Source organism: Bombus flavifrons, chromosome 11 (assembly GCF_040668555.2).
Source record: "Bombus flavifrons isolate JBK064 chromosome 11, iyBomFlav1_principal, whole genome shotgun sequence".
Lineage (NCBI taxonomy): Eukaryota > Metazoa > Arthropoda > Insecta > Hymenoptera > Apidae > Bombus > Bombus flavifrons.
Window position 1 is genome coordinate 1,856,439 of NC_138452.1, and position 27,572 is coordinate 1,884,010.

At 37.2% G+C, this 27,572-nt stretch overlaps 3 protein-coding genes across 9 annotated transcripts in view; 2 read left to right on the forward strand and 1 right to left on the reverse strand.

The window, feature by feature from the left end:
- RhoGEF3 (Rho guanine nucleotide exchange factor 3) overlaps positions 1 to 3,128 on the forward strand; it is a 132,942-nt gene extending 129,814 nt beyond the window's left edge. For all 4 annotated transcript variants that reach the window (XM_069122812.1, XM_069122816.1, XM_069122813.1 and 1 more), the window contains one exon: positions 29 to 3,128. In XM_069122812.1, coding sequence (XP_068978913.1) covers positions 29 to 168 — 140 coding nt within the window. In that variant the 3' untranslated portion in view covers positions 169 to 3,128. The remainder of the gene's footprint in view (positions 1 to 28) is intronic.
- A 241-nt stretch (positions 3,129 to 3,369) lies between these two features.
- Positions 3,370 to 4,984, reverse strand: LOC138184676 (upstream stimulatory factor 1). The gene is made up of 4 exons (XM_069122845.1): positions 4,828 to 4,984; positions 4,153 to 4,531; positions 3,922 to 4,074; positions 3,370 to 3,629 (listed from the first exon to the last, which is right to left on the reverse strand). Exons 1-4 carry the CDS (start codon positions 4,863 to 4,865, stop codon positions 3,423 to 3,425), a joined length of 777 nt encoding a protein of 258 aa, XP_068978946.1. The 5' UTR covers positions 4,866 to 4,984; the 3' UTR covers positions 3,370 to 3,422.
- A 1,111-nt stretch (positions 4,985 to 6,095) lies between these two features.
- LOC138184675 (chloride channel CLIC-like protein 1) lies at positions 6,096 to 9,053 on the forward strand. 4 transcript variants are annotated; one of them, XM_069122844.1, is made up of 10 exons: positions 6,096 to 6,502; positions 6,623 to 6,721; positions 6,812 to 6,895; positions 6,953 to 7,091; positions 7,168 to 7,395; positions 7,476 to 7,622; positions 7,698 to 7,803; positions 7,874 to 8,032; positions 8,106 to 8,270; positions 8,442 to 8,692. In XM_069122844.1, the coding sequence occupies exons 1-10, from the start codon at positions 6,480 to 6,482 to the stop codon at positions 8,552 to 8,554; spliced, it is 1,263 nt and encodes a 420-aa protein (XP_068978945.1). In that variant the 5' UTR covers positions 6,096 to 6,479; the 3' UTR covers positions 8,555 to 8,692. The 4 variants fall into 4 exon arrangements, with proteins under 4 accessions (XP_068978945.1, XP_068978942.1, XP_068978943.1 ...); XM_069122841.1 differs by having other exon boundaries at positions 6,098 to 6,502; positions 8,106 to 8,323; positions 8,442 to 9,053; XM_069122842.1 differs by having other exon boundaries at positions 6,098 to 6,502; positions 6,956 to 7,091; positions 8,106 to 8,323; positions 8,442 to 9,053.
- Positions 9,054 to 27,572: the final 18,519 nt, after the last annotated feature.

The following is a 27,572-nucleotide window of genomic DNA, read 5'->3' on the forward strand; positions in this document are numbered from 1 at the left end:
TACAATTGTCTGGATTGAATAATTACAGACAAAACGTACAAAAGAGAGTCGGCTTACGAAATGCCTACAATGGTTGGGCAAGCCACCACAAACTCGTTAGGACGTAAAGTTGGCACTTGGTTCACGTTCGGTAGCAGCAAGAAAAACACGCGACTTCAGCCGTCCTGAGACAGGCCTACCTTCGTACCATACATTGACTTGTGAAAGTCTGACGAGAAGCGCTTAATCGTTGCTTCGCAACCGTGATTCACAAATTACTTGTCGTTCAAGAAACATTTCTCAGAAAATTTCTTCACATCTAGATTTATTCGGATTTTCTTCAATGTTTCGACATTTAAGAATATTTGAATAAACAAACGGACATCGTATTCGTTTTAATCTGTACGAAAGCAAACGATAACAAGCGCTTGTCACGTGTATGGAACGAAGGTATTTTATTTATCTAATCGTTAAGTTTTATCTCTTAGTCGTTGTCGATTCAACAATATCGGTACGTCCTGTTAAAAGGGTAAGCAAAATGCTACGATTTTCGTCGGTCCGAATGTAGTTATTCTCGTTTAATTTAAATCACACGCAGTTCGATAAAAAGGAAGTATAACTTTGTCGATATCGTTAGCGATATTTATTTCACTGCCTCGAAGAGGATTCTTCTAGATTCTATGCTCTGTCGTCTTACAATCACACAGATCACTGCAATCACGGAGTGACAAGGTATTATCACTTAGTTGTTTTCAGAAAAATGATAACCATTGTTTGTTCAAAGTATAACCGCAAGAAATATTACTAATTAAGCGTAATTATAAATTCATATAAGCAACGTTTAGACGAAACGAACAATATTACAAAATGGAAAAGAATAACGTGCGGAAAGTTTGAGCTATTAAAGGCAAAGCGATAAGTATTGAGGCGGGACGAAATAGAAAATATTATTGAAGAAAAAAAGCTTGCATAAACTAAAAAAATGAATGCACTTACTATTAGATATATATGAATATTATGCGTAAAGCTGATAGCGAGCTTTTGCGGTACTAAAGAGAAAGTACTAGTCACTCTTATCACGGAATCACATAAAACACCAGTGATAAAACTTTAGCATTATCGGAATGCAACCGCTTGTACGTTGTAAGCAATGAATGGATTAGCAGTGGCCACGTGTTTTTTATGGTAATAAAGACTGATTGAGAAATGCTTGAGCAAATAGGTACGGAGAGTAGCACTGAGAGAAAAGTATAGTCAAAGCGTAACAGAATTTCGCTAAAAGTAGATATATTTATTACTGCAGAATGAAAGACCTTCCAACTGCATTATTGGTTTGATAACCACTTAGATAGTCTCCTCTAGTACGCACATTGAAATAAAGAGAAACAACGTTGACACAAATATCATACTTTGAAATTTTCTCTCAGTGAAGCAAAACGTATCACAGTGCATAGTATCATAAAAAAAGAAAAGAATCTTAACTTGTTTCACAGTACGCCCTTTTACTGCCTAAAATTATCGTCATTTCATCTAAAGCAGTAAACCATAATACTCATCGTAGTTCGTACGAAGGTTTTAAATTTTTGGTAAATGGACGAGGAATTATATTTCTACGTCGAATATGGAGCGACAGTATTAATGATATAGGTACCACTAAACATGTAAATACTCGCATATCAAGCTTGTTTTCTACTGCTGCTGTAGCAGTTTCTAAACGGAAAAAGAATCATCTGAGATATCTTTCAAGTTTTTCTACTCTTGTACAGAAAAATGTTGCGAGAATATTACGATGAAAGCCAGTCAGCAAAAACCTCTGTGTTTTGTACGTAAAAAATAATGGAAACGTGCACACTGTAATTCTTCATCGAGTACAATTCAATTAACGTTTCAAAAAAGCTGATCCATCAATTGTGAAAGTTTTCAACACTGCCAATATGTTTACTAAATATTTTTTGTTCGTTTCTAACACTTTTCATCGTCTTAATGCATATATATTTTTCGAAACATACGTTCATAAAAAAAAAAAATAATTGTTATTCTATCTTCGATCGCAATTTTGCAGAAAAAAGAAGAAAATACTTGTGAAACATAAACAATACACAGAAGTATATTTTTGCTTATTTCCTGGCATTGTATTTACTATATGACGAGGACAATATGATGACAAAATGAAAGAGAAAGATTCCTACTCAACTGTACAGAAACCATTAACCATTGATGTTTAGACTAGAAGCGATACATTTGTTGCTGAACCTAATTCATTTAAGAGTTATTTTTATAGGATAAATTTATATGTTCGAGCGCAATTTCTCTGTAAGCATTGTTATATAAGGCCAACTATAATGGCCAATGTGACTAAACATAAGGAGAGAAATATCATATGTTAATTATAAACGCTGAAACGATAATATCGCATATTGCACAATTTAGAACTTTCCATTCATTGAATTTTACTAACATCAATAAAGAAATAAAACTTCTGTAAATTATCAGAGTAATATTACAAATATTCGCAAGACACATTAGTTACAAAATAAAAAAAAAGAAGTTTCAACATAGCAATGGTTTATTCTTTACATTGACTATATCTTGTTAAAGACGCGTAAAGTAATTAATAATTCAATATATATCCTTTCTATAGTTAGGAATTAATAAATTTGTATTGTTACTCTGAAAATACTAAAACAGACTTTGCACAAACGTCAAAATGATGTGCTTTGAAGCAATAATATTACTAGGCGTTATAGTAATAACAGTTTAGGCTGTTACATATGTATGTGAATGCATATATTTTCCCTTATATTTAACATAAATAGTTGCGCGTGCATATTGATGATTGCCATATTTTATAATTGTGCGTTATTAATATGCACGTGAACGTTCCATTTTCGAAAATTTGAAAAAAAAAACTGATACAATAATGTATCGCTTTGTTTCATGTAAATAATTAGGTATTGTACTTTATAAGTGTAAATATTGTAGAACTCTTCGTTAGCGGAAACTTCAACATGTTCTAGGCCATAAGGAACTTTAAAATCGAATGACATATAAATTTTGGATGAAGATTAATTATTGATTAATAGCACAATGTTTTGTATATTTGTATATTTAATTTAATGATTTAATAATAAATTACCCTTTTTGCTCGATTGTTCACGTTATAAATAATTATCGTTTATGATATGTACAGTTGAAATTACATAATGTTTACAATTGTTTTCAAAATATAAATATATACTCAGTTAAATATATGTAAATAAACATTTTATAATTACTACATCATTATTATTTTATTGCACTGAATTATATATATGTCCTATACACATTACTTTTCGCAAGTACTATTAAAGGTAGTATACTTTAAATAAAATCATACTCAAGGAAAAGATATTTAATAAAAAAAGACCACATCTATTACTATTTATTATATGTATTCATGAAAATTAGGTACCTAGTATGTATGTAGTACTTTTTGCAATTTGAGCTTTTAATTCAGAATTCTCTTTCCTCAACTGATTTACCACTTGCCTTAGAGTTCTAGCTTCTTCTAACAATTGAGCATTTTCATCTAAACTTTGTGAGAAACTTTCTTGAACATCTCGTAATTCTGTAATGTACTGGCATGCCCTTGCTAAAATTCCTCCTTTACTCTGTAAACATAAAACACCAATATGTATTAGACATACATATGTCTTTTACAACAACGCATCTTTATAGAAAGATGAAACCTAATCTGTCGAACGCTGTGATCTTTAGTTTGATAGAACAAAATGGATCATACGCAATTTGATAAAATAATATAAAACGGAAAATGTTGTACATCCTTTATTTTCTTATAAAACGAAAAGACTTATCGAACGACCTAATACTTTGAACTAAAATACCATAATAATAATAAAAAAAAACCAGTGGTTGATGTATAAAAAATATGTACTATATTACCTGTAACTCAAAATTGGTTTTTACATCTCCATCTCCTGTTGAACTTTGTTCACACTCAGGTAAGAGCTTCCCCAATTTTGAAATCCAATTATTAATTTTATCCCTACGGCGTCTTTCAACTTCATTATGTGTTACCCTTCTTCTTTCATCTCTCTATATGATATTATATAGAGTAATAATTAATATCATTCAGCAATTTCAATTAGATATAAATCACATAAAATATTCTACCTTTTTAATGGTAGTAAGGATATTTTGTGGATTATCTATTTGAAGTTTAACACGTGGTGCAACTGTTCTTGTAGTTTCTGAGGTAACTACTTCATTACTATTACTAAGTACGTAGAACTGACCATTTATAGGTGATGTCAAGACTTGAACTGTATTATTTATAGGTGCAGCTATTGATAATTCAGTGTTATTTGTATGATTATCACCAACTTGTACCACACGGTACGCCACTGCATTATCATTTCTATTTACTTCACATAATTGATACTGAATATTATCTTCTTCTGTGACTGTTTCTATTTCTGTGTCGCAATCTATTATTTCTGCTTCTTCTAAAACTACGCCGACATTGTCATTGCTAATTGTATTTTCATCCACACTATAAAACATTATATACTTACAAAAACATACACAGAAAAATGTGGTATGAAATAACCTTATACGTCAGACATTTGTTTTCCAATTTTCATATGGTATAAAAATATACATTTGATTTTACGAAACATAAATATAAATTCATATATTTAACAAAAAATAAATTATTTTACATATCTTTTTTAAGTTCATAGAAATCAACAGAAACATTCTATTAAGAATATGTCATTATTTTATTTTTATGATTATATCATGGTAAAAAAAATATTTACAAAATTATAAAATCAATAAAAAGCATACCTTTCATCAATATTGCCAAAATGATTTAATACTTCCATTGTAATATTCAGATTAAATTACCTTGAATCAAAACTTTATCCACATAAGAATGCATTACATTGCACTTGCACTGCAATCTATTTACTGTAGGCAATGCGTCACAAACCAAAAAATTATATAGATAAAATAACGTATTTTAAATATTAAATATTTAAATGTATAAAAATGTTAAATATGTTATCATATTTAATACAAAGTGTCAAATTCTTATAATAAAAGTATAACATTTAAAAAATAATTGTACTCGAACTATTTAAATAATTTTATTATTAAGTAATTTTATTGACTATCTAGTTATAAAAGCGTAAGATACATTTCTCTTTAACATTTTTTATATAATGATTCAAATATTATAATATCATGATATTAATGAATAAATATTTAGAATATTTATAGAATTTTTGATTTTTGAACGATTAATTATAGGCAATAAAGGAATAATGGGAATAAATTAATATGTAGTAGTTATGATTTATCAGTTATGATTAAAACCAAATATAGTATCGTATTATGTTCAAAATTGACACGTTTAATAGTAATTTTTTGTTTACTTCCTTGCTTAAATGCACTGATAATGTGCAATGTTAGGGAAAGATTAAATACCTTATTTTAAACTCGACCATTAATAGTAAAATATATTATTAACAAATGAAGTATATGTAATGTATAAGGTATATACAATAAAAAATCTATACAATAAAAAAATTAAGTAATATTTGTGACATCGTTTTCAATGTTATTCTGCATTCACCGTATATAAATTGATTATATCGATTTTTAGATTTACATGTTGTATAACAAAAAAGTCTAAAAAGTACTTAGACTGAAATGAGATTGCGAAGTTTTTTCATGTATGTTGCAAGTACAATATAATGTCGTAGCATATTAAATGATTTAACTTCGATTTGTCGGATATAAAATTACTTGTTCTTTTTTATTTGTTATTTAATGATTTTCAACGCGTAGGATTCAAAAATGCAAACCTAAACTTTAGAAATCCAACGGTTCAAAAATGATGCATATGTAAGATACGCATTTTTACTGTATTTTACAGGTTAGCACGATGCCATATTACTCTTATCAATCATTTGATTCAAATGGGGTCGATACAAATGAGCATTGAATTAAACTTCGCCAAATATTAGCTTGTATTCTCGTAGAGGATAGAATGAAATCAAAATCCCGCTGTAAAATGGCCGATACTCATGTATATTTGTGTACAGCCAGCGATTCTACTCATTGAACGAATCATGGATTGGAGCCACCATGGTGTCAGAGTAATGCGTAAAATACGTTAAAAATTTTATATACGAATAACTTTTAAACCGTTAGATTCTTAAAATTAAGACTCGTGTTTTTGGATTTTACGCGTCAAAGACATTAAATGACAAACAAAAAAGGCAATAATTTTATGTTTGATAAATTAAAGTTCATCATATTTTTATACGTTTTCATATGTGGTGGTGTTTTTATGTTACCCTAGTATGGTATCACTGCTCCATGTGTGTGATTTACCGAATTTTGTGATTTAAATTCAACCACTTGTTGTAAATATAAATTTAATATATTAATCATACTTCATTAAAATATGAATCTTTGATATACATGTATGTATGCAGAGTACATTCGATAAAAGGTAAAAGATAGGTTACGAGACAATTGACGCACCAATATTTTTAGAACTACGTTTTCAATGAACTGATACACAATACGAACTGGTGAAAATATTGTGTTTAGCATTTCTATTTTTCTTTAGAATGAAGCCTCCAAACGAATTTATTTTCTTATTGATTCATATCCTTGCAATCATCTTAATTGTACATTGTGAAGATGAAAACTACTTTGAAAATATAGAGTAAGACTATTAATAAGTTCTTTTTACATCTAAAATTAGGAGAAATTTATATTATTATATGTATAAATTAAACAATACATAATTTTACAGGAACTCAGAAGAACTAATAGATCCATATTCATTTTTTTATGATAAGCACAGTAAAACAATGGATAAAGAAATAAACATGGACATGTATGTATAAAATGTATATTCAGATGTTGTAAATGCTATAAGTATTAACTTTTTCAGTAGAAAAGATATGGTACAAGAAAGCATCAAAGCTGAAAACGAATTGGAACCTCTTAAACATGAAAATAATTATAGTAGCCACGAAGCAATCTTTTATAAGCGTCTTATTAATCTGTTATTATCAAATATTCGCATAGAGGTAAAAGGCTAATATTATTTATGGTGTAATTTCTCAAACATGTTCAAGAAGAACGTATTTTGCTTTTTGGAAACAGAATGAGAATGAAGTATCAATAACAGGAATATTAGAGATTGAGGTATCCCATTCTCAAATGGAAATACTTAGAAATTTTCAAATTCATAAAACATCTTTAAGAGAAATTGATGAAATTCTGAGTAATATAATACAGGAACCTCGATATAATTATATGTTTGAAGCTATACGTATATTTGATGTATTGCACAAAGGTTTTGGCACAATACTTAAAACAGTACAAGAATATGTAAGAATATTGGTTTTGTTTAATTATATTTCTGGTTTATATATTTATACGAAAAGAATTTTATTGATTTAATATTTTAGCCAGATGGAGCTATAATCTTATTTGCAATGATAATGGCTTGTTTGACATTTAAAATGATAAGATGTGGCCAAAGATTTCCTATTTTGTGTATTATACAAATTATATTCATATTGAGCTTTTTTATGACTTGGTGGCAGCTTATAAAGGTAAATAACATTAACTTACAATTTTATTTTAGTTTTAAAAGAATATTATTTCTTAAATATATTTGTTCTTTTAAGGAAGCCGAAATTAAGTCTGTTGCTGCACAAATGAAATTTTCAGACATACCAATTTCATGTCAACCCGATAAGATGAATTTGTGGCACAAGTTTATTTCATTCTTTTGTAAGTATATATTATTTTGGTACATTGAAAAATGCTCTGGAAGGTTACTGTCATCTTTCTATCGTTGTAGCTAAGGATGATTGTGAGCAATATTATGAAACAGTAATGTCTAATCCAAAACTAAAAATTACACCTGCATTTGCATTATCACATTTTATTACTACCGTTGTTCTTCATCCAGTTACGCATATAGGAACTGTTATATCTGGCTTTATAAATAATGCTACAGGTAATTGATAAGTTTTATTCATAGTTACGTCCTAATAATTCAGTTGATTTAATAATTTTATTTAATCTTTTAGATAATCTGCCTTGGACATATGGATGGATAATAAAATGCATGCTGTACATATGTATAGGTTTTGTTATAATAATGATACCATTCTTTCTGTCTGGAGCATCATTTAATTTAGGCTTAGGACCATTATTAAGATTTGGAATTAGCCATGAGAGGAAAAATGGAAAAGGTAATTCATTACACAGTCTAGAAAACCGAGAACCTGTACAAATAATTCTTAAGGTAATATATAATTTCCTTTCTTTTATTTGGAATGTTTTTGTTTTTAACTAAATTTATCCCAGATTTAATTGTAAATCTTTTGTATGTAGTTGTTTAAAAACTCGAAACTTTTTTTTAGGTAACTCATGGTACCGACGTACCGCAAATAGAAGGTGTTCCGAAAGTCAAGCAATCGAACGCCTTACCAGCTTTAAAAGATTATTGCGCAGAAGAAACTATTGTGACAGATAGTGATATTCGGGAAAATTTCGATGATTTATGTCGCGGTGATACGATACAGAACAGTAAATTGTCGAATAATCATAATGAAGAAAAATTGGATGCAATAATAGGAGAAAATAAGGATGGTAGAGGGGATGGTTAATAATTTATTGATAACTTGTTTCGTAATATATATAAACTGTTAATTTCTAATGTACTCAATCAAGTAAATATTTCATTACATAAAACTTAATGTTACTTATTGTTAATACTTAAATTAATAATTAACGAATCCAAAATGTAAATTTTATAACCGTATTTGACAGCTTGTGACCTACGAAGTATTGTTTTAGTATTGTTTATATTTATTTTGTTTATAGTTGGATTGTGATTATATCATATTGTATAAGGAAAACGATATTTAATATTTTTACAATATGCTGTAACAATGTTCATATTATGTGATTCCAGTGCTTTAATATTTCCAATATTTAAATACACGTACTTTTATAAACATGCAATGTTTGTTTAATACAATATGCAAATTCTATATAATTTAATAGAATTATTTCGCAAGCAGAAATACGGGTACTAATGTGAATTCAGCCTAATGAATAGGAACGAAGAATTCACTAAACGTATATATCCTACTTCTACGATGAGCTGAATTTTTTGTATTTATTTTAAAACGTATTTATGTGGAAACTATGTTGGATATACGTACATAACAAGCGCAGATGTTGGTGATGTAGCCGGAATAACGATTAGGAGAAGTGGTAGGTGACGACGATCCCGCAAAACTAAGTTCTGTGTTCGTAATTAATTCTATTTATGCAAACCAGCGCGTTCGTCTCTACACACACAGCACAGTTTCAAAACAACTTGTCATCTCATACGTACCTCGTCAAGAATCTAATTAAATTTCAACATTATGTTCGAAAATTTTCGTTAAATTTAATTATGATAATATATATAATTTAAAAATTGAAGTTCGAAACTGCAAAAATTAAATTTTTACACTGTATCACTTGCAACTTTTTGGATGTTTAAATTGTTTTGTTTAAGAAAACAAATTTGATTAACGTAAACCAAAGGTGTGAAGCTTGTCTATCAGATGGAAAAAAAATTTGTAAGAGCTGGTCAATCAAAATATTTAGAATGGCTCGATTGAACGAAGCAACGGCTAAAGAACTTTTTCAAATTGTGTATAGGTCCATGAACAGCAGGTGTGTTTATAGGTAACAAAGAGCGATATGTATTTAGGGCAGAGGGTTGGGTTTCATAGGGCTATAGATGCATTACATGCTCGAGATGATGTCTAAGAGAACCGAGACTGGTACGCGTATGCCGACGTGTTTGGCCCTTAGTTCTGTTTCCGCAAACCATCGTCCTTTATCTGACGTATATTATGCTTGTTCCAAAATGTTTGTGCCTTTGTGCACGTTCGGTGTTTTGTCACGAATTTACGCATCTAAATATTCTCAAGATTATTTGAAGGTTTCTTCTTTAGTTACTTTTATAATTAAAAATTAAAAAAATTTAAATTTGAATAATATCAAACGCGAATTACTCAAATAATATCTTATATCTTTAAAACGTGAATAATCGTTTAACTTCTAACTTCGTTATCGTCAGTTTGTCAGACGGTTTTTCTTTTTTCATCGCTTCAGCAACTACAAGCATCGAGCAAATTACAAGCGTAAAACGAGCGTTTGGAACGCTCGTAAGGAGTCTGCAAACTTTTCACGACTTCGTGGAAGTTCGGTGCAGCGTAGCTTAATCCGTTTTCGCGATGTCTAAAGCAGACTCGATCATAGATGCATCGACGAGCATCGAGAAGGCTATCAAAATAACGAACCTATCTCATTTCAAAGTGGCTTAATTGCGCTTGGCTGCATCTAAAACGACCCGGGATCCGTTCTATGCACGTGCAACCAGGCTTTTCACCTGAAACCCAAACGGCCCTTCCTTACATCTGCTCCATTGATGTCTCTTGGTTCGTCATTAGTTAGCGGTGAACCGCTAAAAATTCGAAGAACTTCGGATACCAGACATCGAACGTGTGCATGGCTTGATGCGTGATGCCAACGTGTACACACACGTATATATATGTCCTGATCTTCGAGAAGCTTTCTTCGACATCCTCCGTTACTCAGAATTCCCTGAAGACTTCCACCTGGTTACGCCCGAATACCGATCGACGAATCGATGATCGATTCACAAAGTGCACCCGTGGCCGATGTAAAAATAGAGGATGGTTGGTTGTTCGGTTGGCCGATATCATTCGTACCGAAATATCAAAGTGTTCGTATCGTAGTTCCGATTTTTCTTCGGTTAACTTTTCTCTTTGCTCGTACGACTCGTGAAGAAAAGTTGGATCGTTTCTATCGCCGCACCGGTACTGTCATTTCTTTCAAAGAGATTTTCGGGAAAGTTATCGATAATTCATTTTAAGTGGTACATTACAATTGGAAACTCCATAGGAAAGTTCCAACGGAAGACAAACTTCCAGAGGCGGTCGAAGTCTTCAACAAAGTGAAATACATAATGCATGCCTAGCTGGAACATAATTAAGCAAGGCGGGGGAAAGACGAAGTTTTAACCGATTTACTTCGTTCCCGGCGCGAGGTAGACAATTCAACCTGAGTTCTTGCAGAACTTCGTCTTAGAATATGCTACGATCGTTTTAATAACCATCTTTCGTTGCGATATAGTCGATGTAACTTATCCATGCTTCGTGAGGATACATGCGATCATTTTTTGTTACCTTTCCTTACGACAGTTTACGCCAGTCATTTACAGAAGGGTTATTCCGTGTAGTCGAGTGGAATGTGTGACCGTACAAACAATCGGATATCCGGCTCCACGATGTTACCGTTTCTTGCGCGGCTTTGATCGTTAGCCTGTAAATTTTCGTACCTCCATGTTAGCCGATCGAGGATTCACTAACTCATGAGAGGTCTGAATATCGGGAAATGGATGGTAGGTGTAACGATCGGTTACTGCTACTAAACGTTTCGCTGTTCACCAGAATTGCTGAATGTAAACTGTCTATTACCGACGTTGGACCTGATCGTGCACGCTTCTGTTGAGTGCGCATTTATCAGCATTGTGCAGAGCACGGAGACCAGAGAACTGGAACGATATAGATTTTCTCCGATCCTTCCTCGTCTGGATTTACGTTTGTTCAAGCAGATATAGCCGACGTTGTCGTTGATATCGGTTACGATGAATAGAAAGAAAGCCATTTCTACAGTTATCGGTGAAGTTTTATCGATCCTAGCCTCCTTGGTTATTTAAAAAAAGATACTCCTTTCCACTTTATAGATTTTAACGCGAACTTTGTGCGTTAAATGAAGTTTGTATAAGAGAAATACTTAAAATGTGTTCTAGTATGTATAGACACGATATTATATCAAGATAGCTCCTCTGTGGTCTATTAAAGCTGGCCAGTGACAAGCATCGTACTTGTGATCAAAGCTGCACCTATCTCTATATACAGTTTATTAATTACTTTGTCGTGTAAATACCGTTTCACGAACAATTTTAATTGTTCGATCAATGAACGTTAAATTGCGAAAAATTATCTATTAGTCTTCAAAGCGATCGTTTCGTTACAAATTACATCGCTTTTGTAATTTTCCTCTTAAATTTACGACTTTTTATCAGATCATCTCCTGTAAAATTATTTAAATTCTAAATATGAATTTTATCTTTAATCTAGAAGGTAAAACTTTCACAACTCGCAAGTACATCAATATGTTTTTTTTTTTTCTTATTTTATGCTATAGCTCTATTTCAGAGTTTCTATTCACCTGTTCGAAACTTGGAAGTACCTAATTCCTATTTGTCTTTCAGAATCTTCGAGTGTCACGTGTAATTAACACTTTATCCAACGGTGATGACCGCTGGAAAGGTCCAACCAAAAAGGAAAGTGTAATTCAATGTCAGACCCGTGGACATATACACGAGCGAGCAGAAGTAACCGCATGATAACGCAGCATTCCAGCATGAGAGGGTAGTAATTAAGACCTCAACTGGTCCCAAGGGACTTTGTACGCCGTCTCCCTATATCTTATCGCATGGCTCGCCCGACTGGATGTCCATGCTTTATATATATATATGGGTTTATTCACCCAAGAGGGCAGTTCTGTATCGAATGAGTCGTTGTACACGTAGCCAGAGTTCGATCTTTTGTTTTCCAATTATCGACGAAATTCTTTCGAACGATCAGGCATCGTTTCGTCACGAATTATCAGGTGTTTCGGTGAAACGTGTGAGTTAAATTTGAGAAACGATCTATCTAGAGAATTTTTTTTAGTAGTATAGTAACGTATAGACTGCGAATGTCTATGTGTTTATGAGAACTTCCGAGGTTCAAAAACCTATAGAATCCACATAATATTCTAAGACATGTGAAATATTCAAAGTAAAGGATTTTTATAATGTTCAGTAGTCAAAATAAATTGCTATCCCATTTCCTTATTCGGATCCTATTTCCTTAGTTATATGTCTATAAAAGTATGAAATTGTATGAACGTTCTCGATATAGTAATGTGTTTCAATATTTAGAAGCATTAGAATTTAAATACTTTGTTACTCGTACTTTTTCTTCGGGTTCCTTATTTAAGATCTAGGTCGATCATGGAGCTTTGTTTTTTGTTCGAAGAAATACAAATTGCCATCGATGCAAGAATATAGTCGCGCTATAGCGTAAGAATAAAAGTCTGCAAACGAGATTATACCTTAATACGCAATATACGTTTTATTTCGTAGAGTCGAGCGACCATGGACAACATGATAAATGTCGTTCCCACTGCTCCGACATAGACGTTGAAATTAGTCGTAGAGTGGTTGTTGTCGTTCAATCGACCAACGAAACCATTAAATGTCAGGAAATCGAACCGGTTTAGAGAAGCTTAAAGTAAAATTCCACGTCGCGGCTCCGTGGGTATAAATACAGGAAAACTGGTCGTATGGCAATTACATCGGCACGACTTAACGTGAAACGATCATTTTTTCCGCCGTTGGTCATATGGGAAAATAGTTTAATATCAGTGAACCGGTTTGATGCTGTGTCGGCCGTTTCAAGTCTGACGCTCGGACACGCAGCTTGCATTATCCTTCGTGCATCAGAAATAAGAACAAAATAAAATGAGGATCATTAATGAACATACACCGCGAGAACTTAAGCAGACGTTGGAATACTGACTTCTTTTTAAGATACAAACATTATTCTACACGCTACGATTCAATACGCTATCGATGCATAACACAGGCGCTTGTAAAATTTACATTTTCCAGATTCTTATTTTTATGATAAATACGATATCGCACGTCTCATTTTTGATTAATAGTTTGATGTGCTTAATTAATAATCGATGATCAATGCATTATATGCGTATAAGGTATGCAAAGTTTCTTAAGTTATAAAAATAACGTTCGTGCTCCAAAGATAAATAGAAGAACGCGAGATCACTACTCTTATTACGTTTATTAATTGTTAAATATTAAAGTGGCAAATGATCGATAAAAATCACGAAATTACAGAAGCTGGAAATAATTACGATGCAGAGTCAAGTAACGTAGGTATTTCTAAACGCGACGCGAGCCGACTCAATAACCGTGATCACAGATATCATCGTGGCCAGTCGCTCTGAACTGACATGATTAATAGGAGCCGCCGAAATTGGCTCTTAATGACTCGATAAAGAAATGGGGCCTAACCATCATTAAATGCGTTTTAGTTACGCGTTTCTAATTCCTAGTTGGGCTAATGAGCTTTTCATCAGATTCGAGTAATCTTCCGGTTTGAGAACAAGCCTTGCTTATTTTTTTCTTCTTCTTCGAGCTCGTGAACGGTCCGAATGATCAGATTAGAATATAAAGATAGAACCCTTTGTGCTCCAGCGCCGCTATAGCGATATCGGTAATACGAAGATTGTTTCTTGTATTATTTTCACCGATAAAGATCATAGAAGCAAAGAAGCAAAATATTTTTATTTCGGTACAAAGGCCTTGCTTTTGAAACCTTACATTGCAAAAGTGTGCTAAAGAATATGCATGGTCATCATAAAAGTCGGTCGTATTACAAAAGTTGAAGCATTTGCAGTAATAAGAAGCCATCTCCGATATTTAAATTATATGCACCGCAGCAGAAGAAAAATTATAGGTTTCACATTAAAAAATGCAAAAATTTATTAGTACAAATATTAGTTGATTAATAGGCTGTAACACGTTTGAAAAAATGACTTGATTCTGATCGATTTTAAATTGGTATTTATTGATCTACAAACATTATGGAAAAGTGGAGCTGCCTCCTTATTGCAGCAGCTCGTTCAAATTTCGGCATGCAAAATGTTAACAACTAATTTTACGAGATATAACCTTCTTTTGCCAAAATATTCCACATTTGCATTCAATGTCGTTGTCGTTCCTTTGCTAGCCTAGGAATTATTAGTCAACGGAGAATACGAGGCACGTGGATACACAGCGGGTAACGATTCTGCGCGGATGATGAATACCTAGAGAGCGCGCAAGCATTGCCATCGTGAGGGATGCCTCCGAGCGGCAGACTCGTGTCATCGTGTCATCGATAATTGATGTATGCGCGAACTAATGGCTGTAATTACCTCAACCTAATATCCACCCTGGAATCTCGCGCTTCCCCGTCGCGCGTATGCGTCCGTCGTAGCGGCGGGAATGAAGCCAGGGCCGTGTGCGCGTTAAAATTTCCAGAAGAAATTAATGATTTCACATCGGTCGTGACAGTTAGGCGGTGATAATTAATCGTCACGAATCGCCCGAAGCTGAATACATTGACCAGGCCTCCTTGTCATATTTCTTTCCATTCTTCTAGCTCGTTCTTTCAACGGAATTATGCGAAACCACCGTTTATTAGCGTCCTAACGATTGTCCGCTGATATTCTATATCGCGCGGACAGTGATGGAATGCCCGTACGAAAAGAAAAATTGATAGAACACCGACAATCGATATTATACGACGATTTCGTTATTCAGGGATTCTTTCAATGAAATGGTATTGTTCTGTGTCTAAATTTCGGAGCTTAGTAAGTTTCATATATTAACAAGAACCATTCGATATCTGTAGGTATACAGTTCTTGACCATCGAATTAGTTCTATTAAAAAGTCGAAATATTTTTCATTTTTGTAGCGAACTTGTGAGACGCGAGTAAATTTCAGTAGGAAAGTTTATTAATTACTAAGGCGTTATATAAATGCCTTGCCACTTATGATACAGTGTGATAATTAGAAAAGTGAAATTCTTGTGTATGGTTCTTATTTGATAATGAAAACCTAATATGGTGAGAAATGACGCTTGATCTTGTGCTTCCAAGAAAATAAGAGATGAATTTAGCATATTCTTTCTTTAGGAAAACAAAGAGGAGCACCAGACGCAACACGTAGACCGCGACGTCAGGGTCCAAACAAGAAATTTGTAAGTCTGGTGCGTTGGTATAGCAAAGCAAAGGAACGTTCGAGTAGAAATTAGAAAGCAATGGCGCCTGAACGAGCCATCTTACACGAGGCGGTAATAAGATTACAAGAGGACGAGAGTGGTGTGACTAACGAGGCTATCGTCACTGCAAAAGCCAGATGTTCCCAAGTGTATAAGCCGCCCAGGACGAGTCTTTCTGGTGGTCTTGTGTCTGGCCATGTGTTTGCCTGCGTGTTGCCTGTCTAGTCGGGCTATTTATGAGATAAAAAAACCGGCGCGGATCAAAAGTACGCCGTTGAAGATGCACGACGTGATTGTGCAATTTCTTGTTAGTGCCGAACGCGTCTCGTTTCCGCCGGCGATGCGCACCGCCAGTGTAAGATTAATGCTCGAAGACGATTTCCCACGCGGAGAATTAACGACAACGTTGTTGCCTCTAGCTTACTATAGTGCTTTCAATTAGAATCGTCGAAATTCGTAGCGAAGTGAAAGACGGAATACATACTGAATTCTCAATTTCAAAGATTCATGCGCAGGACAAAAAGTGATTCGTGACGTATGTTTTAAGCGCATAATACAAATACATATATTGGTATGCTTTAAAGCAGCGGCGTACACAGGGTATACCGATGTAAGGTGTAATTCGACGAACTTTTATGCGAATGATACACGAGCGAGGTTGCTGATACGATAAAATGCACCTACTCTATTCCCTTTTGCATCTGCAAGCTTGAGGCGCATTATGGCGAAAATTCAGGTTACCGACATTTCTTAGATTTATTGTACTCCACGAGAGCTGACAGTTTACTTACGTGTCGCCGGTGGATTGAGCCATATGCAATTGCTCCACTTCGTCAGATTCATATTTCACGATACACGTGCATATATGCGATTCCATGTATCTCGATATAGAGAGAGATACCTGTCTAGAACCGTGAAAAACGTAAGCTATTTTTATTCTATCGGACAGAAATGTCTGATTTTACACCCGTCCAAGCATTACTTATCGTCTCGCGTTGTCGCTCAAAGGGTTGAATGAATAGTTGAAAAGCTCGTTAACTCCTTTGGAGGCGAGCTTCGCGGAAACTTGGAAACTTCAAACGTCAACCGATAAGAATTTTCGCCTCTTACCTTCTCTTCTACGTTCGGTTCGCAATCTTCCGCCAACGCGATCGAACTTAACTTTGTAAGTGCCCGGTAAGCTCGTTTCGTGAGAAAAGCAAACCAACGAGACTAATATCGATGTCATGTCACGCGAAAGATCAAGAATTTCCCCTTTCGTAGGATGAATCGTCAGCCGGGAGACGTCACTAACTCGTTGCGCGCTGTCAAGTCGTGTTCCAGCTCGATTCTTAGTAGCGTGCAATTAGTCGGCCAGTATTAGCATCGAATCCATCTCGAGGGACGTAGAACTGTAAGAGGGAGCGAGCTTGGTAATTCAGCTCACGCGGGATACGAGTCGGTCACGGTGTTGGCTTCGCAAAGGGAAACACATACATACATGCACACGACATGTACCGATACATAGTGAAGCAGACGGGATAAAGGAGGCGTTGCTTACTAATGTTGTTATTGAATTATTTCGAGACTTAGTTTTACGTGCGAGGGATCAAACCGGGGCTTTAGTCCTTTGCAGATGGAGGAGGCGTGGTCCCTGCTCGATCCTAACTGCTGTCCCTTCGAGCCAAAGGTCCTACGGATCACGGTGAGTCCTGTGCATCCTTGACTAGATTAAGATGCGATTAGGATGCTCTTAGCTTCCTCTCGCCGGATATTCTGGAATACTCTCGGTTTCCCCCTCGTGTCGGGAAGCTGAGCCCGAGTGTGCATCGAAGCGACACGCCATGCCACGCGCTGCTCCCTCCACTGGGAGATTCGGATCAAGACGCGACAGGAAACGAAAGAAACCTCGAGCAATGGCACGCGAAGAAATACCGACTCGTTTGAATCGAACGAACATAGCCTATCGTTTATCGAACACGAAGAAATAATATCTATCTTGAAACGTTAGAGACATATAAGACGACTTTTCTTCTTCTATAAAACGACTTTTACATTTCAAGACGTGAACTAATGAGATTTATACAAAAAGCAATAATAATAATTTCAGACCAAGACGTTAAGATAATTATCTAGAACCCAGATCTAATGGTAACGGAAGAAAACCATCGATTTGTATGCTTATATATATGTACATCATAGAAGTTTTGATAGTCGCATCGAGACAACGTGACTCGCGAAATGCCGAGTGTACGACGTGCGTCAAGTACAGCTGCATGCGTCACGCGCCAAGTATACCAGCACGCGTGGAGCAAAAGAACAGCAAGGATAAACTGTCGGTGGATATCGTAGCAAAAGTACGACGAATAGCGCTATAATTTAGAACAAAAATGCAGTAAGCAGCTGTTACATCGTGAAACGAGACGTTGGAATATAGGGAAAGGGTTGAAGAGCGCGTATAGCCAGAGGGGTGGTACATGTAGCTCGTTTCCTCGACTACGAAATTGATCGAAGTTTGAAGTTTGTTTCCACGACAGGTTACCATTAAGCTCGCGCCGTGTACACAGCTTCACGGTTGTTAACGGTCGCGTGATCCAACGTCACATTGCATCGAGCGCGTTGCAGGTGATACCGGGACCTATTAAACTGATGATATTATGTATATTGTATTAAGTAATTATGTAGCTACATTATCGGCGCTTTTAATACGTTATAAAATTCGGATGACCTGACGCGTACACCCGATCCATCGTGCTCCCTTTGGAAGGTATAATGGTGAATTGTGTTTCATAATAACGAGGCGGGTAGCGGTGATAATGTTTTCGACGATGCGGAAACTTTTCGCTGACGCGATACGCCCTTGCAAAGGATAAATCCATAACGATACTATTCGATATAGATATAGAACAACGGTTACAGGTTCCATGATATTTTCTTTGTCGTGATTAGTGCGGTCAAAAGATGAGACCATCGTTAACAGCGATGGTAGAACCTTGTGACGTGATCTTCGGTTACAGGGTATCTCAGTGAAATAACTATCGTGTAAGACAATCGGGAAGGGATAAAGGAAAATGTAATAGGACTGCAGTACGTAATATAATATGTACTATATAATTAATGATACTATGTAGTAAGAAGAAATTGTCTTTTATTTGATTTTGTATTCTTTGGACTAAAGTGGAACTGTAAAACTACAAAGAATCTTTTTCTTTGATATCATGCGTGTGGATAAAAATAGTCTGCCGCTGATCCAAGTGATTCAGCAGTCGCGAACAGAGCTCGCAAGAGAAAGATCTTCGGATCTGTGAATGGAGACGGTCGCGTTCAAATGGAGAAATCGTGTTTCAATTACAGCGGAACGTCGACTCCACTTCCTGATAAATATTCACGTCTTAATGTCGAACGTCGAGATCGAAGAGGGACCGCCTTTTCTCTTTTAACTCACCCCTTTTACTTTGCAATTGTTCCATCACCCATATAACCATCCATATAAGAATATTTCACTTTAAGAAACAAAAAGAGAGAAAGAGAGCAAACGACTAAGAAATATAATTAACGATCACGAGTCACCGCGAGCTTTGTAAGGTTTTATTCCGCAAAGCACGCGACATGTCTCACCGCGAATTATGCCCCAGGGTTACGAGGGTTAATACAGTGGGTTCGGTGTAGCCAAACGCAATGTGAATTTTTATTACACCTCTATACGTGTCTTTCGGTCTGGCAAGCTTCAACCCCTCTCGGGGAATAGAGAGAAAGAGAACGGAGGGGTTTGTTCCGGGCCAGACAAAAATCTTTCGCTTGAACGATAATTCGAATTCGGTTGCTTACGGTTTTTTTCGGGGGCGAGAATCGGAGACTATGGGGATTTGTATAGTATATATTACGTATAGTAGAATATATGAAACGACGGATAGAAGAAGGTAAAGTTTTCCCTCTTTCAGACAGAAATACCCTCTCGGCAGCCTCTAGCGGCGTTCTCTCCCACGCGGCTCGCTGAATTGTGCCGTTCATCGCGTAAAACTGACGCCATCTGCGTTTAATGCTACTACTCTCTCCCTTTCCGCGGCACGCGACGATGGCGGTGCAGGGGATGTGATCTGGCTGTGGGGCAAAAGCCAGGACTGATCACCGTAAAAGCACACAGAAACGCGTTTCGCAAATATAGTCGAGCTTTTTCAGCGGCGCGTCGAATTGCATGCGACATTTCCTGACTGTTTTGCACGATGTTCCCATACCGGGACTCGGGCCCGGAAACACACAAAAAAAGGGCAGCGTTACGTGCCCTGTTATTGGAAACTACGCCCGATGTTTATAGGAGGAAGCTCGCGCTCGAAGTACATCGTCGATGAACACCGTTATTAACGTCCGAACCGATGAAACGGGACAGTCATTTTTATTTTGTTTTTCTCCCCTCCATATACATATCCTTTCTTCCCGTTGCTTTCCCTCCTCCATTTTATTAGTCTCTTTGGTTCTATTTAATTCGTTTCACTACATACAACAGTTCTTTTGGTTCGATAGACAAAAATATACGCTACTCTATAAAAAATAATTGAAAAGCTGAAAAATACTCGTAAAAACTTTAAAAAGTTTAAAAAACTTCCCATCTCCTATTTCCTGCATATTCTTCTGTCAATCGTCTTTTATTGTCATAAAAATTCTTTTACTTTATTTTATATTATTACGAAAATATTCATTTTCATTGATATTTTAATAATAATATTGTAATAAAAAAAGGAGTTAATCTGATTATGAGATATCGTATATAATAAAATTTATCATAGCTCCGGTTGATTCGATGAATCGGACCAAAGTCGAAATAGATCCCAGCGATCGTGAACGAAATGTACGAAGAAACAATTGAAACTAGCGCAGAGGTGTTTCTTTTTCGAGAAGTTTGTTGTAACGTACTCGTACGATCAATTCTCACGAACGACGCATTGTGTGTTACAGCTTCGTTTTATCGCGTATCACGTTTGAGGCTTATAGAGAGAAACGTTGAACATCGGATACAGTTTGGCCAGGAGTCCGTCCGGTTAGCGGCGTGATTGCAACTGATGCGAACGGATTGTGAAAACACTGCTTTCGTTTCTCTCCTGGCGATCCGAACGTTAACGGCATTTCGAATGCAGTTACGAACTTCGAGGCAAAGCCGCGTAACGTCACAACGATATTTCCGATAAGATTCGAGTTTTCTAATGCGTTCCGAATACATAACGAGTTTACAAACGTCGTTTAGAACACGGTCTTCTCTCACGTTGGACATGTTTAATAACAAACATTAGTACAAAAGCGATAAAGATTGAGGCGAATCCAATGAAATTCTCGTAGCTTTTCAAAGTTTCGCTTCTTCCGGGAACTTGGAAGTTTCTGGACCTGCGGTTAGGTATTGAATACCGAATTGGTATATCTCAATATATCCCTGTAGCTCTGATTAAACCAGCTGAAAATGCTGACGAAATACGGAAACTCGGTTCGAAGAAGGATACGTCTTACGGAATCCTCAAATAGTACAAACTACGTAAACTATCTTGAATTCCTCTTCTGTTTCCACGAACTGCAAATCCCTAAAGACAATTTTCCGTGAATACGGACGTATCAACTTCGAAGCCCATGCTCGCATTAAAATTCGCAAAGAAGTGTTAGTTTCAATTTATGACGGCGAAAGAGAAACACGCGGCTCGGTTCTTTTAAGCATCATAAGGAAAGTTGCAGCGATCCGTGAGCCTCGCGAAACTCTGCCGGTCTTATTGCTGTTCAGTATTTCACTGTTCTACTGGCTCGTGGATTGTCTCTCTCTGGGTTTTGAGAGAACGGGGGTATCTGGTTGCAGCAAATAAAGGGAAGCACCTAATGCGAGTCCGTGACGATGGCAGGCGACTGCCTTGGAAATTCTTGATTACATACACTTTCTTGTTAACGTTCCACGCTGCCTGACGTGAATTTTTATACGTTCGCTTCTTGTTATTCCACTCGCTCGTTCCCTCCTCGTAGAACGTATGAATTTGATGCTCTTATGTGTTACCGTCCTTCGAATTTTGATCAACCCTCCGACCGTTTCCTCTTTCAATTACTCTTCGATCATTTGCTGCACGGATGGTAGCTTCCTTGTGGAGAATGTATATTAGATATCGTACTTGATCAAATTCTAGTCTGCTTCGTATATAATTTTTCCTCTTCAATTTTCTATAATTCATAGTTGCGTTATTTCTCCGTTTCCTCTTTTTTCTTTTTTTGATTAATCTTAAAAGAAAGAATTTTTAGTTATGTGATCTTGAAATACACGATATCGTTAATGATTTTCCGGTGTGTATAACACGTTTTAACAGTAATGTCTGAAACTACAGAATTGTACATTTTGTCTGATATCTAATTAAAATATGCAATACATAACACGATTCAATTTATCAAGCTCTATCTCCTTACTGACGAACCAAACTGTTAAAAATTAATGTTCTTCTCCTCCATCCTTCTGTTCTTCCTATATATTTCCTTTCATTTTGTATGTACTAAAGAAATAATACATTAGACAAGTACGGGAACGAATATCGCTGGGGAAGGAAAACGCAGAGTTCATATGGATCAGAATTCGAGATAAGGAGCGCAGTTTGTCAGTGAAACGATGTAACACCATTTGGATTTCTTCTACGGTGCACCTAACGTTGCGAACTGTTCCACCGCCCGCGGTTGAATTTAAATTCTATTCCTTCGGGATGCGCGTTATTACTCGAAGGGTACTAATAGAATGTGCTTCTGCAGACACGCGCAAGAAAACTATCCCGGGTACAAAGTAACAGCATCTTTTCTCGGAAACAAATTTCAAGAGTGAGATCGCGGTCATGGTATGCGCGAAAGTAGCGCCGGATTCGCGCGTAGCTTAGCAGAAAAGTTTCTATCGCGTTTCGTTTCTCGTTTCTTACGCGCCATCCTGTCGTACCGTATCCTAGAACCGACGTGCAGTCGCCCTGTTTACGAGAGAACATTTTTCCCAACTGTCTGAATCGCGATTCTTTATTAGCGTTGTTCGAAACTAGAACAGACAAATTCATTGTTTGCTTCTACGTGGCTATTAGGAGAAGAAAAATAATATCTTTTTTCACAATGAAGTCGGTCCATAAAGAACTCGAATACAATATTTTATATCTTAGTATACTAGCTAGTCGAGATATTCGCTTAAAATGACAGTGAATAACGAGAGATCGAAAACCAACCGAATCTTCATGTTATCGGTAGTGAGTGAGTAATATTGTGAAAGAATATTGTGAGAACCATTGGAGAATTGAAGAAGTATAAAATTCATTCGAAAATTGATAAGAGATATTTTTAAGAAAATTTATTTTGGAGGTCATTGTTATCATACTATTGTCAAATATAATTTTCATTATTTTATTTCATATTTAATTGGACCAAAAACTTCTCTGTAGCTCAGCATCTTCCTGCAATATCCTTTCTTACGGTGAAATCATTCGACTAAGGATTCGATATTGGAGAATATTCAAGATATCCGATCAGAATAATACTATGTTATCTACCAAAAGCGGTTAATCAGTAAATTGAACGCATTGTACGATTCACGACCACAAAATCTGCACGAGCAGCCCCGAATCTCGCGATTTACCGTACATACCTACAACTTATCCGCAGACGTCTGCTAGGCTTCTGTGTCAGCGCGTTCAGCCTGAAACATCGGTGGAACGAGAGCCCTCGCTCTTCATCAACAAAACCGTAAACGAGGGAGCGCGGTCGCACCTTTTGGATCTCTGCGGTAAGGATCGCGAGTTCGAGGGTTGTATCAGCCCTCGCGGCAGAATTTGAGCCCAGTCTAGCGAAAAAGATTCCCTAATGGTGTTCGAGGTCTTCGAGAGCACTGTCGTTGTGCACACGTATTCGTGTGCTTGTTACCAAATACATATATACGCGAGTTTCAACCATAATCCTTCCAGATAAACCGAAACGTAGGGAAACGCACTATGCCATCGTCTTTCGTCAGTGGCGACGAGAGACGAGGAAGAACGTAAAAATAACAGAGAATCGGTGCACAGAGAAGTTGAGAAACGGGGGAACGCGAGTAATGCAGCGTGGAGTGTAATTACAGGTTGGAGAACATGCGCATGTATATTCCGGCGCCAGTAAAGCGTACACGCGTTTCCAACGGTGCTTATTGCCTTCATTGGTCACCGTTCGTGCTGCGAACAAAGCAGATGGGAATCCTTAACAGTTATTGGCTGGGGCTGACTGTTTCTACGTCGCTACCCCGATGGTAGAAAGGCATCGGTGAGGTATGAGCAATTTATCGGAGGTTACGTTCGAGGCTGGTGCTGGCTGGCCATCCTTTTCCGTGTTACGAGCGGAACCAAGGGGACGAAGGAGCCTAAAGGGAGGCGATGGATAGGTCAGGGGTTGAAGTGTTGGTACGAAGGGACGCGGGGAAACGTCGCCGTCACTTTCAATTAGATAATTGAAACGGGGAGGGGCAGAGACACGACCGCTAACGCATTTTCCACACGTGTTTTCGCGGCTGGTCGAGGCCGCCGGAATTTTACAAAAGCGGCTTCGAAGTTTACCCTTCATCCGCCCACGAAGCTGTAGCAGGGGTGAATGGAAGAAGGGAGACAGCCGACCGATTGCTTCTCTTGCGAGATTCGATTGTTCCTGACCCCTTGTCCACGTGCTCACGGCAACCGCGAACCGCCGTTCCACGGCCATTGTTCGATCTTTCGCTTCCCGGTCGAATCGATGACCGACAGATTTAATCTCGTACCCTGGCAAGCAGCGATTCTTACGTTGGATCGGCGAATTTCCTTTGTGTCCTACGCTAAAACGTGTTCCTCCCTTCTTCATGCTATGATATTTATCGTTATTAGAAAGACTCTTCCTTTATGTAATGTGCTAATTTCAGCTTCTCATGGTCAATGAAATTTTATTGGGAAAATCTATTATCTATTATTTTCTGTTAGATTTTATTGTCTTCTTTGTGGATAATACAATGGTACAATGATAAAAGTGCACTAGGTGAAATGAAATGTGCAATACAAACTATATGACGCAAAGCTCCGCGACACATTAGCTCTTAAACATACCGTAAAAGACATAAACTTTATGCGAAAGAAAAAATAAAATTGGATTACTATCTTTATGTTGTACAGTTCCCTTAGGTTCGAAAAAACAGTTGCAGCAAGCACTGCAATATTCACCAACGTTTGCCAACATTTTTAGTGGATTGTATTCTAACAGCTTTCCTCAGCGATGTATCGGTGTACTTTGACGAATTTTAATATCTTCGTGAAATCGAAAACATTCATATGGTTCTAGTAATGTGTTGCTCTTGAAACTTTCCGTTCCATGAACTTCCATATTTAATTTCGACAGATAAAAATCATAATTACCTCAATACTTTGTCTTACTCAACGGATTTTTCGAGATTGTCGCTGTTTATTTGCTTTGATCGAACGATATTGCGTGGAACTTCTCTTTGCTCGTCAAAACTGACGAGCAAAGGAAGAAGAAAAAAGAAAGAAAGAGAAATAAAAGAAAATTCTGTTCAAGCGCCTCACCGGCAAATGAAATGACGTGGCCCAGATACGCGATCCTGGATTAAATCGCGAGAGATCGCTGATAATCTGCGCTTGAAATAACGCGGCGTGCATTCCGCTCGCGCTTTTCTTCGAATTCTCCTAGCTCCCGGCATGCCAAGATTTTTGCAGAAGTAGGTACTTGCAACCTGCACCCGGTCGGATTCGGTGATTGGAGCGGAAGGACGGCGTAGCGTAGGGAGCGAGAGGGACGACAGAGGATGTGCAAAGAAAAAGAGAAAGAGAGAGAGAGAGAGAGGGAGAGAGAATGGAACGTGTACGATTGCATGGAGCTTCGAATAGAGAAAAGTTCGATCGACTTCCGTTTCATCGGTCAGCAATTCCATCCTGTCGAATTGTTTCCGCGACATAGTATTTCCCTGTCATAGCGGATTCCTTTGGTCGGATTCTATCCCGTCGCATAAATTGATCGTTTAAATTTCGCGACCTCTCTTGACTGAAATGGAACGAAGAAAAGGACGATTTTCAAAGACAAAAAGAGAAAAAAGACTAGGAGGAACAAATTATAACGTGATCGTGGTATCCAGAAAAAGGCTTAGTCAGAGAGCTTAGTCAGAAGTGGCGAAGAAAGATGTCAAACTTAAATCGTCGCGTCATTGTTTCCAATGATGGTCCCGCTCCCCGCGACATTTCTTGTGTGCAAGGTCCAATCTGTTTCACGATGCCTGGGCGAGCCGCGATGATTGCAAGAGTCTGGAAACACGATGAGAGAAGGATCTCTCAGAAGGTGGGCGTGCGTGATTACGCGGCGTAGCGAGACAGCAGCACGGAAAAGCGCGGTTCGATCGGTTCTCATTTGAGGGGCCGCCGGTTCCGTCGCGCGCGAGATTGTCCCATTGTTTTCCGAAGATCCACGATAGTGGGTCAAGGGTTAGGCATCGTACCGGCTGATAAAAGCCAAACACAGAGACGCGGGCGCAGCTGCTGATTTTCGTCATTTGCTCTCTTCGAACGAGAACAAACGCGCGATGATAGAGTCGTGAGATCGTACAGGGAAAAGGATGGATAGCTTCGTTAGAAGAGGGAACGATATCTTCCCTCTGGAACCCTTTCCACGTTTCTCCGTTCACTGTTCAGGATATTAAATATTAATCCTGGGAAATTACTAGCACACCAGCAATCTTTCGCTCTCGTAGCCGGCTCCTTTTTGTTGCTCGCAATCTCTAACTCGACGACCCACCTACACGAGCTGCGTACACGTACACGCGTACACACGTGCGCTCTACGCCAGTACTAAGCAATGAGGAGTAATCTAGGCGGTGGATTAACCCGAGGCTCAAGATATCAGTCGGGGATTTACCGTGGCTCGCCCCGTCGTTACGACTCCACCGGTTTTCCCTGGACCGCCTACGTTTCCGTCTTTGTACTTAGTTGGGGCGCGTGCGTGATAACGCGCGACTGAACGAGTTGCTGTCTGTAGCGTCCTCTCGATCGTAAACCCCGCGGCTTGCCGAGAGAATTGCCGTGCCTTCGAATCGGGCGACCTGAATTTATTAAATGGTTAGCCACGAAGGAACGCGACCTCCACCGACTACGGACTAACTAACGATAATTTCGTTTCGGCTAAAACGATTCGTCGATTTCCATTCGGAATTTAACGAACCAATTTGCTTGCTAGATGATGCTTAATACTCTCCTATACCTATCGAAACATTTATTTATATTTTTGTTTATTTGCTTACACCTCGGGGTTGTTTATTTACACGTATCAGCTCGTTCATTTGTATCTGTGACAAGAAATCGATCGTTATGCAATTTGTACTCGCTGCATTCAAGTCACAGCGTAGTATATTTGTATGTATGTAAATATTAACGCAGTTGTATTACTTTTTTTGCAAGCTGGGTATTTTAAAACATACATCGTATTATTTGGAACTATAATAACAGAAGATCACATACGCTGAACGTTTAAGTCAGCACAATTTTCGTGGACAATGAAACGGCTAAGGGGCGGATAAAGGTAAAGAGACAGGGCGGGCAAATGGAAGCATCTGT

Excerpts from the sequence above, each read along its gene's own strand:
- LOC138184675 (XM_069122841.1), top strand. The coding sequence starts at position 6,480 with ATGCAGAGTACATTCGATAAAAG. Across the intron at positions 7,623-7,697 it reads CTTGGTGGCAGCTTATAAAG|GAAGCCGAAATTAAGTCTGT; the intron begins GTAAATAACATT and ends TGTTCTTTTAAG. Across the intron at positions 7,804-7,873 it reads CAAGTTTATTTCATTCTTTT|CTAAGGATGATTGTGAGCAA; the intron begins GTAAGTATATAT and ends CTATCGTTGTAG.
- LOC138184676 (XM_069122845.1), bottom strand. The coding sequence starts at position 4,865 with ATGGAAGTATTAAATCATTTTGGCAATATTGATGAAAG. Across the intron at positions 4,532-4,827 it reads TTTGGCAATATTGATGAAAG|TGTGGATGAAAATACAATTA; the intron begins GTATGCTTTTTA and ends AATGTTTTATAG. Across the intron at positions 4,075-4,152 it reads TCCTTACTACCATTAAAAAG|AGAGATGAAAGAAGAAGGGT; the intron begins GTAGAATATTTT and ends AATATCATATAG.